The 19983-nt window shown below is 35.6% G+C and overlaps 1 protein-coding gene and 1 pseudogene across 1 annotated transcript in view; both read left to right on the forward strand.

Annotated features, from left to right (window-relative positions):
• The window catches only part of ZRANB3 (zinc finger RANBP2-type containing 3), a 302057-nt gene that overhangs the window by 164043 nt on the left and 118031 nt on the right, over window positions 1-19983 (forward strand). The window contains exons 5-6 of the mRNA XM_008695852.2: window positions 12608-12839; window positions 16129-16214. Coding sequence (XP_008694074.1) covers window positions 12608-12839; window positions 16129-16214 — 318 coding nt within the window. The remainder of the gene's footprint in view (window positions 1-12607; window positions 12840-16128; window positions 16215-19983) is intronic.
• LOC103667670 lies at window positions 935-1343 on the forward strand (annotated as a pseudogene).

Here is a 19983-nt window from a genome sequence, read left to right on the forward strand (position 1 = left end):
CTTCTATAGTCTTTTATATAGTTCATATAGTTTTCCTTATTATTTAGGAAATACTGTTCTACAATTAAATAGAGGTGAATATTTTTATTTGGATAACATTTGGTATCTATTAGATAGTACTACAACCCAGATTATAACTTTTCTGGAAGATGTCACCTTAGTGTCTTCCAAGTGCTTAAGAAACAGTTTTAGATATATACCAATATCTGGCAATATGTATTCACTAAAATACACGTAACTCTTTTTGGCATATGCCACTTAGCCTGAACTGTTCCGCAGTGGATGTTCAAACCCTGTCTTCTGTATGTGGTTCAGTATACCTAAGTTAGTAATATTCACTCTACACTTTTCTTCTGAAAGCTTTTCTGGTGTTTGACTACAATAAGAAAATTTTAAGTCTCTATATTAGCTAGTTTTACCCAGGGCTTAAAATGTAGTTAACATTAAGAAAAACATGCAATTATTAATATTATGCACACAACATGGGAACACTCAAATACTTGAAATATTTATTAACAAAAATAAAGGAACTACTTGATATTAGTACAATAATAGTAGTGGTCTTTAACACCTCAGTTACATCAATAAACAGATCATCCAAACAGAAGATCAACAAGGATACAGTGGCTTTGAATGACACACTGGACCAGATGGATTTAACAGATACACTCAGAACATTCCATCCTAAAACAGCTTAATATACATTCTCTTCAAGTACACTTGGAACATTCTCCAGACTAGATCCCATATTAGGCCACAAAACAAGTCTCAACAAATTCAAAAAAATCTAAATCATACCATGCCTCTTTTCTGACCACACTATGAAACTAGAAATCAACCACAACAAATAATCTGGAAAGAACACAAATACATGGAGGTTAAATAACAGGTTCCTAAATAATGAATGGATCAACCAAGAAGTCAAAGAAGAAATAAAAAATTACTAAGAGAAAAATACATATGAAAACACAGTGATCCATCCTCTCTTGGGTCCTCACTTCCAAGATGACCAAGAAAAGAAGGAATAATTGTTGTGCCCAAAACGCCACAGCCACGTGCAGGCTCTTCACTGCACCAAGTATGCCTGTTGTGTACCCAAGCACAAGGCCATTAAGAAGTTCGTTACTCAAAACATAGTAGAGGCTACCGCTGTCAGAGACATTCCAAAGCAAGTATCTTCAATGCCTATGTGCTTCCCAAGCTGTATGTGAAACTATATTACTGTGTGAGTTGTACCATACACAGCAAGGTAGTCAGGAATTGCTCTTGTGAAGCACAGAACTGAACACCACCCCCACCCCGATTCAGACCCATGGGTGCAACCACCACCAAAGCCCATGTGAGGAACTAAGACCTTCAAGACTGAAAAAAAATTGTTCTTTGGGAAAAAAAAATTAAATGGAGATAATACTTTAAAAACAAACAAACAAAAGACTAATTTAAAAAAGAGAGAGAGAGAGAGGTCTTAAATTAAAACAATCAGAAATGAAAAAGGAAATAATAACAACCAACACTACAGATATACAAAAGATTTTAAGAGATTATAGAAAATTTGAATGGGCCAGTTACCAGCAACGTATTTGAATCAGTATCCAAAAGCTCAAGCAAAAGTCCAGGAGCAGATTACTTCACAGGAGAATTCTACCAAACATTCATTTATTTATTTATTTTAGATTTATTTACTCATTTTAGAGGGAGAGAGAGAGAGAGCATGTAAACCAGGGGCAGAGCGGTAGAGGGGCAGATGGAGAGGGAGAGAAAGAATCCCAAGCAGGCTTGACCCTCAGTGTGAAGCCCAACACGAGGCTTGATCCCATGACCCTGAGACCACAACCCAAGCTGAAATCAAGAGTTGGACACTTAACCACTGAGCCACCCAAACGCCCCCTCCCAAATATTTAAAGAAGTATTAATACCTATTCTTCTCAAACTGTTTCAGAAAACAGAAAAGTAAGGAAAAATTCCAAATCATTTTATCAGGTCACCATTACTGTGATACCAAGACCAGAAAAAAGGCCACCAAAAAGGAGAACTACAGGCCAATATCCCTTATGCACATAGATGCAAAAATCCTCAAAAAAATATTAGCAAACCAAATCCAACAATATATTTTTTTAAAATCATTCACCAGGATCTATTGAGATTTATTTCCAGGATTCAGGGATGGTTTAGTATTCATAAATCAATCAACATGTTACATTATATCACATCACTAAGAGAACAGATAAGAACCATATGATCATTTTAATAGATGCAGAAGAAGCATTTGACAACTAGAAGATTCATACTTGATAAAAACCCTAACTAAGTAGGTTTAGAGAGAACATACCTCAACATATAATAAAGTTTTTATATAAAAACTCACAGCTAACATCATCCTTAATGGGGAAAAACTGAGAGCTTTTCCCTAAGGTCAGGAACAAGACAGGGATGTTCATTCTCACTGTTTTTATTCAACAAAGTACAGAAAGTCCTAGCCACAGCAATCAGACAAGAAAAAGGCATCCAAATCAGTAAGGAAGAAGTAAAACTTTCACTATTTGCAGATGACATGATATGCTATATATAAAACCATAAAGACTCCAGTAAAACTATTAGAACTGATCAATGAATTCAGTAATATCACAAGATACAAAATGTACAGAAATCTGTTGCATGTCTATGCGTTAATAATGAAGCAGCAGAAAGAGAAATCAAGAAAACAATCCCATTTACAGTTGCACCAAAAATAGTAAGATACCTAGAAATAAATTTAACCAAAGAGCTGAAAGACCTGTACTCTGAAAACTATAAAACAATGATAAAAGAAATTGAGGACAACACAAAGAAATGGAAAGACATTCTCTGGTTAGGGATTTGAAGAACAAATATTGTTAAAGTGTCTCTACTACCCAAAGCAAATATACACAATAAATGCAGTCCCTATCAAAATACTAACCGCATTTTTAACAGAACTGGAATAAACAATCCTAAAATTTATATGGAACCACAAAAGATCCTGAATGGCCAGAGCAACCTTGAAAAGAAAAAAACAGAACTGGAGGCATCATAATTCCAGACTTCAAGTTATAATACAAAGCTGTAGTAATCAAAACAGTATGGTACTGGCACAAAAATTGACAAACATCAATGTGACACACAATCAGTGTAGCAGAATAGAAAACCCAGAAATAAACCCATAATTATATGGTCAGTTAGTCTTTGACAAAGGAGGCAAGAATATGCAATGGGGAAAAAGACAGTCTCTTCAACAAATCATGTTGAGAAAACTGGACAGCAACATGCAAAAGAATGAAACTGGACTACTTTCTTTCTTCTTAAAAAATTTTTTTAAAGATTTTATTTATTTATTTGACAGAGAGAGAGAAGGAGAGCATAAGCAGGGGGAGAAGAAGGCAGAGGGAAAGCAGGCTCCCCCCTGGGCAGGGAGCCCAATATGGGGCTCGATCCCAAGACCCCAGGATTATGACCTGCGCTAAAGGGAGATGCTTAACTGACTGAACCACCCAGGCACCCTGAAACTGGACTACTTTCTTATATCATACACAAAAATAAACTCCAAATGAGTTAAGGATCAAATGTGAGACCTGAAACCATAAAAATCTTACAATAGGGCACAGGCAATATTTTCTCTGAATCAGCTGTAGCAACTTTTTTCTAGATATGTTTCCTGAGGCAACAGAAACAAAAGCAAAAATAAACTATTGGGACTACATCAAAATAAAAAGCTTCAGCACAGTTAAGGAAACCATCAGTAAATCTAAAGGCAGCCTACTGAATGGGAAGACATTTGCAAATGACCTGTGTGATCAAGGGATAGAATCCAAAACATATAAAGAACTACAACTCAACACCCCAAAACCAAACAACCCAATGAAAAAATGGGCAGAAGATATGAACAGCTATTTCTCCAAATAAGACATCCAGGTGTTTGACAGACACATGAAAAGAATCTCAACATCACCTATCATCAGGGAAATGCAAATTAAAACCACAATGAGCTATCAACTCACAACTGTCAGAATGACTAAATTCGAAAGCTCAAGAAACAACGTGTTGGTGAGGATGTCAGGGAAAAGGAACACTCATGCACTGTTGGTGGGAATAGACTGGTGAAGCCACTGTAGAAAACAGTTTGGAGGTTCCTCATACCATTTGATGGGGGGAGGGTGGAGTTAAGATGGTGGAATAGTAGGGGCAGGCTGAGCTTGCCTCCTTCCTTGAATGCAGCTAGATCAACATCAGATCATTTGAACAACTAGGAAGTTGATCTAAGGATTAAGAAAACAGTCTGCACAACTGGAGGGAGAGAATGTGGCAGATGTGAGGTTCAAAGCCATGAATTGGGGGAGAAAAAAGCCAAGGTGCCACAAAGGGGAGGGAGCCGTTTTCTCCAGAGCTAAGTCAGGGAGAGAGGGAGAGAGTGGGAGAGAGAGCAGTGCATAGGGTTCACACAAGACACCAAAGTGAGGGGATCCCCTGGGTCTCACTGGGAGAGATCACTCCCCTTCCTACAGTACCGTTGGAAGAGGTTATTTTGCCTCTCCAAGGACAAAAGACTGTTTCCTTTGCTGTGCAGAAGCTTTTTATTGTGATGAAGTCCCGAGTTGCTGTGGTGAATGTCGAAGAGGTTACTGCCTATGCTCTCCTCTAGGATTTTGATGGATTCCTGTCTCACATGGAGGTCTTTCATCCATTTTCAGTTTATCTTTGTGTATGGTGTAAGGGAATGGTCATTTCATTTTTCTATATGTAGCTGTCCAATATTCCCAGCACCACTTGTTGAAGAGACTGTCTTTTTTCCATTGGATGTTTTTTCCTGATTTGTCAAAGATTAGTTGACCATAGAGTTGATTGTCCATTTCTGGAGTCTCTTTCTGTTCCATTGGGTATGACCCCGTCTTAAAACAGTATTACTCTCAGGAGCAGGAAACATAATAAGTTTCTATAATATGCAAAACACAGACACCTAGATGACACAATAGAGGAATTCTCCCCAAAAGAAAGATCAAAAAGAAATCACAAGCAGAGATTTGATCAAAACAGATATAAGCAATATATGTGAATGAGAATTTTTTTTTTTAAGATTTTATTTATTTATTTGACAAAGATAGGGAGGGAACACAGGCAGGGGGAGTGCAAGAGGAAGAAGCAGGCTCATAGCGGAGGAGCCTGATGTGGGGCTCGATCCCATAACACCGGGATCACACCTTGAGCCAAAGGCAGACGCTTAACGACTGCGCCACCCAGGCGCCCCTGTGAATGAGAATTTAGAACAGTGATAAGAAAACTAGCTGGGCATGAAAGTAACATAGAAGACACCAAGAAAACCCTGGCTGTAGAGATAAAACACCTAAAAACTAGTCAGGCCGAAATAAAAAACCCCATAACTGAGATTCAAAACCAACTAGATGTAATCAAAATGAGGATGGAAGAAGCAGAGGGTCGAATGGGTGATATTATGGAATTATGGAAAATAATGAAAGAGAGGAAAATAAAACTATTAGGTTATGAATTGAGACTTAGAGAACTTAATGACTCCACAAAGCACAATAATATCTGTATCATAGGAGTCCCAGAAGAAGAGCAGGAAAAAGGGGCAGAAGATTTATTTGAACAAATTACAGCTGAGAACTTCCCTAATTGGGAAAGGAAACAGGCATTCAAGTCTAAGAGGCACAGAGAGCTCCCCTCAAACTTAATAAAAACAGGTCAACACCAAGATATATCATAGTGGAACTTGCAAAATACAAATATAAAGAGAGAATTCTGAAAGCAGCTGGGGACAAAAGGTCCTTAACCTACAAGGATAGTAGCAGCAGACCTGTCCACAGAAATTTGGCAGGCCAGAAAGGAGTGTCATGATATATTCAAATTGCTAAATGGGAAAAATATGCAGATGAGAATACTTTATTGACCAAGGCTGTCATTCAGAGTATAAGGAGATAGAGTTTCCAAGACAAGCAAAAACTAAAGGAGTTCGTGAACACTAAACCAGCTCTGCAAGAAATACTAAAGGGGACCCTTTGAGCAGGAAAGAGAGACCAAAAGCAGTAAAGACTAGAAAGGAGCAGAGACAATCCACAGGAACAGCAACTTTACTGGTAATATGATGGCACTAAATTCCTATCTCTCAATAACTACTCTGAAAATGGACTCAGTGCTCCAATCAAAAGACATAGGGTATCAAAGTGGTTAAAAAAAAAAAAAAAGACCTATTGATATGCTCCTTACAAGAGGCTCATTTTAGACCCATAGACCTCCAGATGAAAAGTGCGGGGATGGAGAACCATCTATCATACTAATAGACATCAAATGCATGGAGCACTGGCTATTATACACAAACAATGAATCATGAAACACTACATCAAAAATTAATGAGGTACTGTATGGTGACTCACATATTATATTTAAAAAATGTGGAAAAAAAAAGAAAGCTGGAGTAGCCATACTTATATTAGACAACCTAGATTTTAAACCCTTGACTGTAACAAGAGATGAAAAGGATACTATATCATAATAAAGGGGCCTATCCAACAAGAAGATCTAACAATTGTAAATATTTTTGCTCCCAAATTGGGAGCAGCCAATTATATAAATCGATTAACAACAAACTTGAAGAAACTCATTGATAATACAATAATAATAGGGTACTTTAACACCCCACTCACACCAACAGACAGATCATCTAAACAGAAGATCAACAAGTAAACAAAGTCTTTGAATGACACACTGCGCCACATGGACTTAACAGACATATTTAGAGCATTTCATTTTAAAGCAGCAGAATACACATTCTTTTTGAGTGAACGTGGAACATCCTCCAGAATAGATCACATACTGGGTCACAACTCAGGCTTTAACAGGTACAACAAAACTGAGATCATATGATGCATATTTCAGTTCACAATGCTATGAATGTTATCAACCACAAAAAGTTTGGGAAGACCACAAATACATGAAGGTTAAAGAACATCCTACTAAAGAATGAATGGGTTACGCAGGAAATTAAAGAAGAAATTAAAAAAATAAATGGAAGCAAATGAAAATGAAAACACCACAGTCCAAAACCTTTGGGATCCAGCAAAGGTGGTCCTATGAGGGAAGTCTATAGCAATACAGATCTTCCTCAAGAAGCAAGAAAAGCCTAAAATACACAGCCTAATCTTACACCTAAAGGAGTTGGAAAAAGAGCAGCAAATAATGCCTAAAACCAACAGATGAAGGGAAATAATTAAGATTAGAACATAAACAAATGATTCAGAAATTTTTAAAAAACCAGTAGAACAGATCAGTGAAACTAGAAGCTGGTTCTTTGAAAGAATTAACAAAATTGAGAAACACCTACCCAGATTTATCAAAAAGAAAAGAGAAAGGACCCAAATAAATAAAAACACTAATGAAAGAGGAGAGATCACAACCAAACCTCAGAAACATAAACAATTATAAAAGAATATTATGAACAATTATATGCCAAAAAATTGAACAATCCTCAAGAAATGGACACATTCCTAGAAACATGTAAACTACCAAAACTGAAACAGGAAGAAATAGAAAATTTGAACAGACCTATAACCAGGAAAGAAATTGAATTAGTAATCAAAAATCTCCCAACGAACAAGAGTCCAGGGTTGGATGGCTTCCCTGGGGAATTCTATTGAACATTTAAAGAATTAATTCCTATTTTTCTGAAGCTGTTCCAAAAAATAGAAATGGAGGGAAAGCTTCCAGATTCATTAAATGAGGCCAGTATCACCTTGATCTCAAAACAAGACAAAGACCTCACTAAAAAGGAGAATTACAGACCAGTGTCCCTAATAAGGATGGATGCAAAAATTCTCAACAAGATACGCACTGTTGGAATACAACGGTACGTTAAAATGTTTATTCACCATAATCAAGTGTGATTTATTTCTGGGCTGCAGGGGTGGTTCAATATCCATAAATCAATCAATGTGATTATATTAATAATAAGTACTGTATGTCCTCTCAAAAGAGCAGAAAAAGTATTCAACAATATACAACATCATTTCTTGATAAAAACCCTCAAGAGAGTAGGGATAGAAGGAACATACCTCAGGATCATAAAGGCCATATACAAAAGACCCACAGGTAATGTCATCCTCAATGGGAAAAACTGTGAGCTTTACCCCTAAAGTCAGGAACACCTAAGAGATATCTGCTCTCACCACTGTTGTTCAGTTTAGTACTGGAAGTCCTAGCCTCAGCAATCAGACAACAAAAAGAAATAAAAGGCATCCAAATTGGCAAGGAAGTCTTCATTCTCTTACTATTTATGGATGACATGATACTCTATGTAGAAAATCCAAAAGATTCACCAAAAAATTGCAAATACTAATACATTAATTCAGCAAACTCACAGGATATAAAATCAATATATAGAAATCTGTTGCATTTTCATACACTAATAATGAAGCAGCAAAAAAAGAAATCAAGGAATCGATCCCATTTGCAATTGCAGCAATAACCATAAGATACCTAGAAGCAATCTAACCAAAGAGGTTAAAGAAGTGTATGCTGAAGGGGCGCCTGGTGGCTCAGTCATTAAGCGTCTGCCTTCGGCTCAGGGCGTGGTCCCGGAGTCCTGGGATTGAGCCCCACATCGGGCTCCTCCACTAGGAGCCTGCTTCTTCCTCTCCCACTCCCCCTGCCTGTGTTCCTTCTCTCACTGGCTGTCTCTCTCTCTGTCAAATAAATAAATAAAATCTTTAAAAAAAAAGTGTATGCTGAAAACTATAGAACACTTATGAAAGAAATTGAAGAAGACATGAAGAAGTGGAAAAACATTTCATGTTCATGGATTGGAAGAACAAATATTGTTAAAATGGTTATACTGCCCAAAACAATCTACACATTCAGTGCAGTTTCTATCAAAATAATACCAGCATTTTTCACAGAGATAGAACAAACAGTTTAAAATTTGTGTGGAACCAGAAAAGATCCTGAATAGCCAGAGGAATGTTGAAAAAGAGAAGCAAAGCAGGAGGCATCACAATTCTGAACTTCAAGCTATATTGCAAAGCTGTAGTCCATCAAGACAGTATGGTACTGACACAAAACAGACACATAGATCAATGGAACAGAATAGAAAACCCAGAAATGGACCCACAACTGTATGGTCAGCTAATCTTTGACAAAGCAGGAAAGAATATCCAATGGAAAAAATATAGTCTCTTCAGCAAATAGTGTTGGGAAAACTGAACAGCAACGGGCAGAAGAATGAAACTGGACCATTTTCTTACACCATACACAAAAATAAATTCAAAATGGATGAAAGTCCTAAGTGTAAGACAGGAAACCATTAAAACCCTAGAGGAGAAAACAGGCAGCCACCTCTTTGACCTCAGCCGCAGCAACTTCTATAAGATATGTCTTCAGAAGCAATGGAAACACAACGAAAAATGAACTATTGGGACATTATCAAGATAAAAAGCTTCTTTTTTTAAATATTTATTATTTTAGAGAGAGAGGGAGACAGAACGTGTGGTGGGTGGTGGTCTTGAGGAACAGAGGAAGAGGGAGCAAGAGAATCTCAAGCAGACTTCCTACTGAGCTCAGAGTCCGTCCTGGAACTCAAATCATAATCTCATGGTTGTGAGACCGTGAGATCATGATCTGAGCCAAAACCAAGAGTCAGACATTTAACCAACTGAACCACCCCAGCACCCCAAAATAAAAGGTTCTGTACAGCAAAGGAAACAACAAAAATAAAAGGTCACTGATGGAATGGAAAAAGATATTTGCAAATGACATATCAGATTGAGGGGTAGTATTCAAAATCTGTAAAGAACTTATTAAATTCAATACCCAAAAAACAAATAATGGGCAGTTAAGAACTGGTTAAGAATTGGGCAGAAGACATGAATAGACACTTTTCCAAAGACATCCAGATGGGTAATAGACCCATGAAAAAATGCTCAACATCACTCAGCATCAGGGAAATACAAATCAAAACCACAATGAGACACCACCTCACACCTGTCAGAATGGCTTAAATGAACAACTCAGGAATCAACAGATGTTGGTGAGGATGCAGAGAAAGGGGAACCCTTTTGCACTGTTGGTGGGAATGAAAACTGGTGCAGCCACTCTGCGAAAACAGTATGGAGGTTCCTCAAAAAGTTAACAGAACTACCTACAACCCAGCATTTGCACTAGGGATTTATCCAAAGGATACAAAAATGCTGGTTGAAAGGGGCACATGCACTCCAACTTTAAAATAGCACTATCAAGAATAGCCAAATTATGGAAAGAGCCCAAATGTCCATTGACTGATGAATGGATAAAGAGGATGTGGTATATATAAACAAATGGGATATTACTCGGCAATCTAAAAGAATAAAATCTTTCCGTTTGCAACAATATGATGGAAGTAGAATGTATTATAGTAAGCGAAATAAGTTGGTCAGAGAAAGAAAAATACTGTATGATAATCGGGAGCAAACCATAAGAGACCCTTAACTATAGAGAAGAAACTGAGGGTTGAGGGTTGAGGGAAGGGAGGTTGCTGGGAGGATGTGCTAAATGGGTGATGGGCATTAAAGAGGGCACTAGTTGTGATGAGCCGTGGGTATTGTATGTAAGTTATGGATCGATAAATTCTGTTCCTGAAACCAATACTATATTATAGGTTAACTAAGTTGAATTAAAAAAAAAAAAAAAAGAACTACCATATGATCATACTGGGTATTTCCCCTAAGAATATGAAAACACTAATTCCAAGGTACATATGCACTCCTATGTTTATTGCAACATTATTTACAATACCCAAATTATGGAATCAGCCCAAGTGTCCATTGGTGGATGAATAGATGAAGATGTGGTATATACATATATATATAAGACAGATATCATATGATCTCACTTTATGTGGTATTTAAGAAACAAACGAACAAGGAGAAAAAAAAGAGACAAACAAAGAAACAGACTTACCTGTAGAGAACAAACAGATGCTTATCAGAGGGGAGGTAGATGGGGTGGATGAATGAGATAGGGGAAAGGAATTAAGAGTACACTTACCTTGATGATTACTGAGTGATATATGGAATTGTTGAATCACTATATTGTATACCTGAAACTAATACAACACTGTATGTTAACTACACTGAAATTAAAATTTTAAATATAAATAAATTTAAAAAATTTTTTAAATGCAATTGTGTTGTGCTTTTTAGGAGTTCTGCCATTTCTCTTAAAGGGTAGAGAACTGCAGAAGATTGACTCTATCCTGTATATTTTTACTGGTGATACAGAAAATGCAAAAGTAATTAATGTGTTTTATTGTTAATACATTTATTCATCCATTTATTTCATTCTACAAACTGATTAGGAGCCTAGCACTGTATATACAAAGATGAGTAAGACACATTCTTTGTCCTTATCAGTTTTATGAGGTAGCAAGGGAGATAAATATGTATATGAATAATTTCATTACAAGTATGGTAAAGAATACTATAGATGTCTGAATAATTAGGTAGTTCAAAATATGAACAGTGTCTTTAGACCAGTGTTTGTCTGCATTAAGTTGTATCCTCCTCTCCTCTTTCCCATGCTTCAGTTCACCCCTCAGCCAGTGAATTTTTGTTGTCACAATTTTAAGCACTCTGGTGGCCTTTAATGTGACAGTCCAGGAATATGAAATGCCTTGCAGTGCACTGGACAGCCCTGCAATGCTAAGTATTGTCTTCAAAATTCCAATAGCACCTGGCTTGAAAAATACTGCTGTATAGCAGGAAGATCGGTAGGAGAAGGAAGGGAAGAATGAAGTGGGGGGGGCGGGTAAACAGAAGGGGGAATGAACCATGAGAGACTATGGACTCTGGGAAACAAACTGAGTTGCATGGAGCACTGGGTGTTATATGCAAATAATGAATCATGGAACACTACATCAAAAAACTAAAGATGTACTGAATGGTGACTAACATAATATAATAAAAAATTATTATTAAAAAAAAGAAAGAAAGAAAAGAAAAAGAAAATATGGGGGCACCTGGGTGGCTCAGTCTTTAAGCATCTGCCTTCGGCCCAGGGTGTGATCCCAGGATCCTGGGATTGAGCCCCACATCGGGCTCCCTGCTCTGCTGGGAGCCTGCTTCTTCCTCTCCCACTCCCCTGTTTGTGTTCCCTCTCTTGCTGGCTGTCTCTCTCTCTGTCAAATAAATAAATAAAATCTTAAAAAAAAAAAAAAGAAAAGAAAAAAATACTGCTATCCTCTTTGAGGGAAGGCTTTAATGAATAGTCAACTAATATTTGAGCATCCACTTTATCTGTGATTCTAGATGCCTGGAAAGAAATATTAAAGAGTAATGTCCTTATCCTGGTAAATTGTGGCTTGGTGGATGTCAAACTCTTCCAAAGACCATTTAACCAAATATTTGGTTTTGGTTAACCAAAACTTTAAATTTTGGATTCTGGTAATCATACCTGAAAACTATAAAATCTTAAGAGAAATTGAGTTTTAGCAGTGTAATACCATCCCTTTTATTTTTTCCCCTTATTTTATTTTCCTTCTCCCAAAGAGTTGTGTTGTTTATGATTGACTTGGTTACTGAAATATTTTCAAATTAATGGATTTTTTCTTTTCTAGGAGAATATCGACCAGCAAAGTGACAGTTCTGGGTTATGGTCTTTTAACCAAAGATGCAGAGACTTTGATAGATGCATTGAATAATCAGAAATTCAAAGTAGTTATAGTGGATGAATCACACTACATGAAGTCCAGGAATGCAACCCGCAGCACGATTTTATTGCCAATAGTACAGAAAGCCAAACGAGCCATTCTTCTTACAGGAACTCCAGCTTTGGGAAGGCCTGAAGAGGTATTAAAATCCTTAAATTTTGACTTAAAAAAAAAAATCTTTCACCAAAAAAAATCATTGGGAATTTCTAGATGGCTATTAATGATTAAATATATCTTTTACTATGACTGTTTTCTCTGTTTACATATGAACCTTAACCTGTGCCTGTACATGTATATTAAAAAATCGTTTTTACATTCAGTATAAGATTTTCATATTTAATATACATTTGTAGTATTCATCACATTTGTGCTTGTGATTCTTAGATGGTCTTAGTCTTCATTTATCCAGTTTGTTTGATATTATAAGCTCCTTGGGATTGGACTTTAATCTATTTTGTATCTTTTGAATTGCATTACAGAACTTCTTTCTGTTTTTCTTTTACTTCAATATACATATTTGGGGGGCGCCTGGGTGGCTCAGTCAGTTGAGTGTCGAACTTTTGGTTTTGGCTCATATGATTTCGGAGTCGTGAGGTGAGCCCCACTTAGGGCTCCATGCTGAGCATAGAGTCTGCTCAAGATTCTCCCTCTCTCCCTCTCCCTCTGCCCCTATCTCTACTCGCACCCTATTAAATAAATAAATAAATAAATAAATAAATAAATAAATAAATCTTAAAAAAAAATCAGTGTTTGGGAAGGTATATGTATCTGAACTTACGTTCAGATCAGGTAGAGTAATTACTTAGATGGAGAAATAAGCATTTGTTTGATACCCCCATTTAGCCTTATCCCTCTAAGAGCTGTGTAGAGTATGGCATAGTTAAAGGGTTGGGAAGAAGAAATGATGAATGAAATTCTTATGAGTCTGTAAGGGTCATTGTAACCTAGTAGAAGCCCTTTCCATTAATGAACACTGAGTCATAGAAAAAAATGTACTTTTTGTCTTGTAGGATCTTAAGAATTAAAGGAAATATTAGTTTGAAAGTTTCTTGGTATGTGCCCTGGCACATGGTAAGCACTCAACATACAGTAGCCATTTTTATTATTGATTAGTAAGCCAAGTGTGGGAAATAGCTATTGATAGGGTGTATTATGTTAATTGATTTTCAGATGTTAAACCAACCTTACAGTCCATGATAAATCTCTCTTGACTGTATGTCATCCTTTTTATTTGTTGCTGAATTCAGCTTGCTCTATTTTGTTGTTCATTTTTGTGTGTATATTCACAAGAAATAGTGATATGTAGTTTTATTGTTATGTCTTTGGTTTTGGTATTAAAGCAATACTGGTTTCACAGAATGAGGTGGGAAGTATTCTCTCCTTTTCTGTTTTTAAGAGGAGTTTGTGAAACATTGGTATTACTTCTTTTTTAAATATTTGGTAGAATTTTGTGGAGAAGCCGTCTGGGCCTGAGTTTTTCTTTGTGGATAGTTTTTAAATTAATCATTCAGTCTCTTCACTGACTATATATGTCTATTCAGATTGTGTATTCCTTCTTGAGTCAGTTTGATACTTTGTGTCTTTGTAGGAACTTTTCCATTTTATCTAAGGTATCTACGTTATTAGCATACAGTTGTTCATAATACTCCCTTATAATCCTTTGTGTTTCTATGAGGTTGATAGTAATATCTCCTCTTTTATTTTGGATTTTAGTAACTTGAGTCTTTTCTCCCTCTTTTTTTAATTTGGTTATCCTAAGCTAAAATTTTGTCAATTTTTCTTTTTCTTTCCAAAACCAATATTTGGTTTCATTGATTATTTTTTCTGTTATTTTTCCATTCTCTATGTTGTTTATTTCCATTCTAGTCTTCATTATGTTATTCCTCTGTTTTGTGTTTTGTATACTCTTTTCTTTCCCAATGTCTGAAGGTAGGAAGTTAGATTATTGATTCGAGACCTTTTTTTTTTTTAATAGAGACATATACAGCTATAAATTTCACTTCTTGGAAAACACACTGGCAATTACTTAGCAAGTTAAAAATACAGTTACCATAAAATGTAGCAATTCCATTTTTAAGTTTATACACAAAAAACTGAAAACATGTTCGTTAAAAAACTGTATACACATGTTCATAATAGCATTATTTTATAATATCCAAAAAGTAGAAAGAAGCCAGTGTCCATAACTGATGAATGGATAATGAAAATGCAGCCATAAAAAGGAATGAAATATTGATACTTTCTACAACATGGGTGTACCTTGAAAGCATTATGCTAAGTGAATGAAGTCAGACACAGAGGCTACATATTGTTTGAGTCTGTTTATGTGAAATATCCGGAAAAGCGAAGTAATGGAAATAAGAATCAATGGAAATAGGCAATCAGTGATTGCCAGGATTGAGGGAGAGAGAGAATGCGAAATGACTAGTATGGGTATGGGGTTCTTGTCTGTAGTGATAAAAATACTTAAGAATTAGATAGTGGTGATTGAGGCACTGTGAATATACTAAGACCCACTGAATTGTACACTTTAAAAGTGTGAATAATGAAAGTGTTATATGAATTATTTCTCACTGAAGCAGCTCTTTTAAAAAGGTATCCTAAAATAACAGTGAGACACTACTGTGGGCAGCCTATCAAAGTTGTAAAAATGAAAAGATGTCATGATACTTTTGATGGGACCTGCTTTTTATAGTGAAACAGAGTAACATCCATCAAACTTCAAAAAGCATATATCTTAAACCCACCTATTTTGTTTCTAAAAATATATCTATGGACTCATCTAATGGAAATACAGATTGGCGAGTGGGTGGGTGGGTGGTTGAATGGATAAATAGATAAATGATTGATAGGTGAGCCATAGATACATATACCTACACCTACATATATATATGCACCCATACACACACATAGACTTACCTGAAGTTATTAACTTTTATAATTGTATAAAAGCTAGAAACAGCCTATATGTCCATGATCAGGAGATTGTTTAAATATTTCACAGTACTTCTACATAATAATGGGTGTTATGATCCTTTAAATGGTGCTTTATTAGAGTTATACCTTTGCTTAGATAATTTTTAAAACTAAGTAAAAATAGATGTGTACGTACTCTAATGATATCTAAGACATGTTTTAGGGGACAGAATCTGAGTTTTATATGTATAATATCATCTTCATGTGAATAAAAGAATATATACATATCCCTATGTAGGCACACAAATATATAAATGTATATTAGGGAAAAGTATAGCAGTATTCACTGAAGAATAGGATGGCAGAGATGGGTGGATGGAAGAAAAGGAGGAGATTTGAGAAAGAAGAGGTGGATTTTCTTCTTTACTCTTTGCTATTTTTAAGCTAGATTTATCATAATAGTATTTACTTGAAAATATTGCAACATATTGAGAACACTTGTATTGTTACAGCTTTTCATGCAGATTGAAGCTCTTTTTCCACAAAAATTTGGAACATGGACTGAGTATGCCAAAAGATACTGTAATGCACATATCAGGTATGACAAATTACTTTTATAAATTTTAATTCTCGCATATTTACTGTGAATATTAAGGTTTTATTAGTCATTCTTTGTTGCAGTGCTTTTCAAACTTGTGGTAGCTATGGAATAATTTCTTCAAGTAAAATCTTGTGGGGCGCCTGGGTGGCTCAGGCAGTTAATTTCGCTCAGGTCATGATCTCAGAATCCTGGGATCGAGCCCCACATCAGGCTCCCTGCTCAGCAGGGAGTCTTCATCTCCCTCTCCCTGTGCCCCTCCCCCTGGACTCGTGCTCTCTCTCTCTCTCTCTCCCTCTCAAATAAATAAATCTTTTTTTAAAATTAAAAAAATTAAATATTGTGTGAAAGACCTATACATAAAATAAATAAAAGAAGTAGATGGGGTGCCTGGGTGGCTCAGTCGTTAAGCGTCTGCCTTCGGCTCAGGTCATCATCCCATGGTCCTGGGATCAAGCCCCACATCAGGCTCCCTGCTCAACGGGATGCCTACTTCTCCCTCTCCCACTCCCTCTGCTTGTGTTCCCTCTCTCACTGTCTCTCTCTCTGTCAAATAAATAAATAAAATCTTTAAAAAAAAGAAAGTAGATAATGGCATTTTTTTCTTCAATTTTTTACCTTCCATTTTATTTTTGAAATTATTTATTTGTATTGACTGGATAAATGTGCACAATGTTCAGAATTGAAAAGTAAGTTCCCATCCCTCTCATGTCTCTCAGACAGCCATTTCCCTTCCCAGGTAACCAGTGTTGGCAATTTATTGTGTATCCTTCTGGAGATATTCCATGCATGAAAGAGCATATGTGATTATGTATGTATAAAATTGTTTCATTTTATTTCTACATATATAATAATAAAAGGCACATTGTTCTGCGGTTTGCCCTCTTCACCTAATATGTATTAGAGATCCTTCCATATCTTTTCCTAAAAGAGCTTTGACATGTTTTTATTTTTAAATGCTGAGTATATTCCACTGTTTGCATGCACTATAATTTAGTCTACTACTAATAGACGTCTTGTTTGTGGTACATAGCTGTTGCATACAATACCACAATGAATATCCTTGCACATTTTGAGAAGCAGTACATTATATTGGCAAAAAGCATGCAAAACTAGATAGACCACCTGTCTTTTATATTCATATCCAGTACTTACCACATTTCATTTTATGAAAATAACTTTACCTCCCCATACCTTAGTGTCTTCAGCTGTAAAAAGAGAAAATTATTCCTATGTCAGAGAGTTATTAGGAGACTTACATTAGCTAATATTTATAAAGGCCTCGAAGAGTCAGTGGCACACAGTGAGCACTCAATAATTATGAGCTATTTTAATATTTCATGTCACACACACAGTACTAAATCTGTAGGATAAACTCAAAGAATTGGAATTGCTGTTACAAAAGGACATGTGTATTTTTATATTTTTAAGATTGTTGCAAACTGCTGCATCCACCAACATTATACTAATTTATATTCCCAGCAGCAGTAAGATTGTTTTTCCCCACACTTTCCCAACCTGTTCAAATATAAATTATTTTATCTTGCCAATGTCTTCTGACTATTGCCTTCTTATGTTATTAAATGCAGCTGAGCATTTTTTCAAACATGTAAGAGACATTTATACTTTTTTCCTGCTTATTGTCTGTTTATGTTCTTTGCCCTTCTTCCTACTAAAGTTACTGGCTATTTTTTTTCTTACCAATATATTGGAAGTCTTTATATATTATAGTAATCAGCTCTTTGTCTGTGATATGAGTCACTCACACTTTTTCCCTGTGTATGTGTATGTGTGTGTGTATGTTTTCCTTTATCCTTTCTACAAGTCTTTAAAATAACCCTAGTGTGTTTTGATGCTTTTTAAAGGGCTATAGAGCACAGAGATAGAGTCTTTCCAAATTATCTGTATGAAGGCATTTTAACACTGATAGCAAAATCAGACAATATCATACAGAAAAAAAACCAAGGGCCTTTTTTACTTAAGATTGTAAATGTAGAAAGCCTCAATATTAATATAAACCAGAAACTCATAAAAAGATGTAATATGTTAACCATATGCAAATGGAATTCACTTCAGCAAGTATAGTTTAATATTAGAAAATGTATTAATATAGTCAGGCTGCTAATGAAAAGAAAAACTTCATTACATCATTTCTGTGTATGCTGAGATATAATTTTATAAAATTCAGCATCCACCCTTTTGTAGTATTTAATAATTTTTAAATTATTGAAGTATAGTTAACATACAGTGATAAATTAATTTCAAGTGTACAACATAGTTATTTGACAATTCTGTACATTTCTCAGTGCTCACCACAGTAAGTGTAGTCACCATCTGTCACCATGCAACATTATTACAATGTTATTGACTTTATTCCACATACTGTACTTTTCACCTCCATGTCTTATTTATTCTATAACTGAAAAATTGTACCTCTTAATCCCCTTCACCTATTTTATCCAGCTTCCCACCTCCACTCCCCTCTGGCAATTACCAGTTTGTTCCCTGTATTTAATAGTGTATTTTGTTTGTTTATTCATTTATTTTGTTTTTTAGATTCCACGTATAAGTTAAATCGTATGGTATTTGTCTTTCTCTGTCTTACTTCAGTTAGTGTAATACCCTCTAGGTCCATCCGTGTTGTCTTAAATGGCAAGATATCATTCCTTTTTATGGCTGATGTTTATTTTTTGTATTTATATACCACATCTTCTTTATCCATTCGTCTATCAATGGACACTTGGGCTGCTTCCATAATTTGGCTATTGTAAATGATGCTACTATAAACCTAGGGGTGCATGTGTATTTTGAATTAGTGTTTTTGTTTTCTTTGGGTAAATACCCACTAGTGGAATTACTGGATCAAATGGTATTTCTCTTAATTTTTTTGAGGAACCTCCATATTGTTTTCCACAGCGGTTGCACCAGTTTACATTCCCAGTAACAGTGCACAAGGGATTCCTTTTCTCCACATCCTTGGCAACATTTGTTATTTTTTTTGATACTAGCCATTCTGACTGGGTTATATTTAGAGGAAGCTGTAAATACAAATATGATTTGGAGAAGGCAGCACATTCAGATTTGCATTTCCTTAATGATTAGCAGTGTTGATTGAGCCTCTTTCCATGTGTGTATTGGCTATCTGATTTTTTCTAGGAAAAATGTATATTCAGATCCTCTGCCCATTTTTTAATCACATTGTTTGCTTTCTTGATGTTCAGTTTTGTAAGTCCTAATATATTATATATATTATATAATATATATAATATATTTTGGATATTAACCCCTTATTGGATATATCACTGCAAATATCTTTCCCCATTCTCTAGGTTGCCTTTTATTTTGTTGATAGTTTCTTTCTTTTGCTTTGCAAAAGTTTTTTAGTTTGGTATAGTCCAATAGTTTATTTTCACTTTTGTTTCCCTTGCCTGAGGAGACAGTCCATAAATATGTTGCTAAGGGTGATGTCTAAAAGATTACTGCTTATGTTTTCTTCTAGGAGTTTTATGGTTTAAGATCTCACATTTAGGTCTTTAATCCATTTTAATTTTATTTTTGTGTATGGTATAAGAAAGTGGTCCACTTTCATTTTTTTTGCATATGTAGCTATCCAGTTTTCACATCACCATTTATTAAAAAAACTGTCTTTACCCCCATCATATATTCTTGCCCCCTTTGTTGTAAATTAATTGACCATGTAAGTGTGGGTTCATTTCTGGGATGTCTGTCCCATTCCATTAATCTATGTGTTTGTTTTTGTGCCAGTGCC

Source organism: Ursus maritimus, unplaced genomic scaffold, assembly GCF_017311325.1.
Source record: "Ursus maritimus isolate PB19 unplaced genomic scaffold, ASM1731132v1 scaffold_1, whole genome shotgun sequence".
Lineage (NCBI taxonomy): Eukaryota > Metazoa > Chordata > Mammalia > Carnivora > Ursidae > Ursus > Ursus maritimus.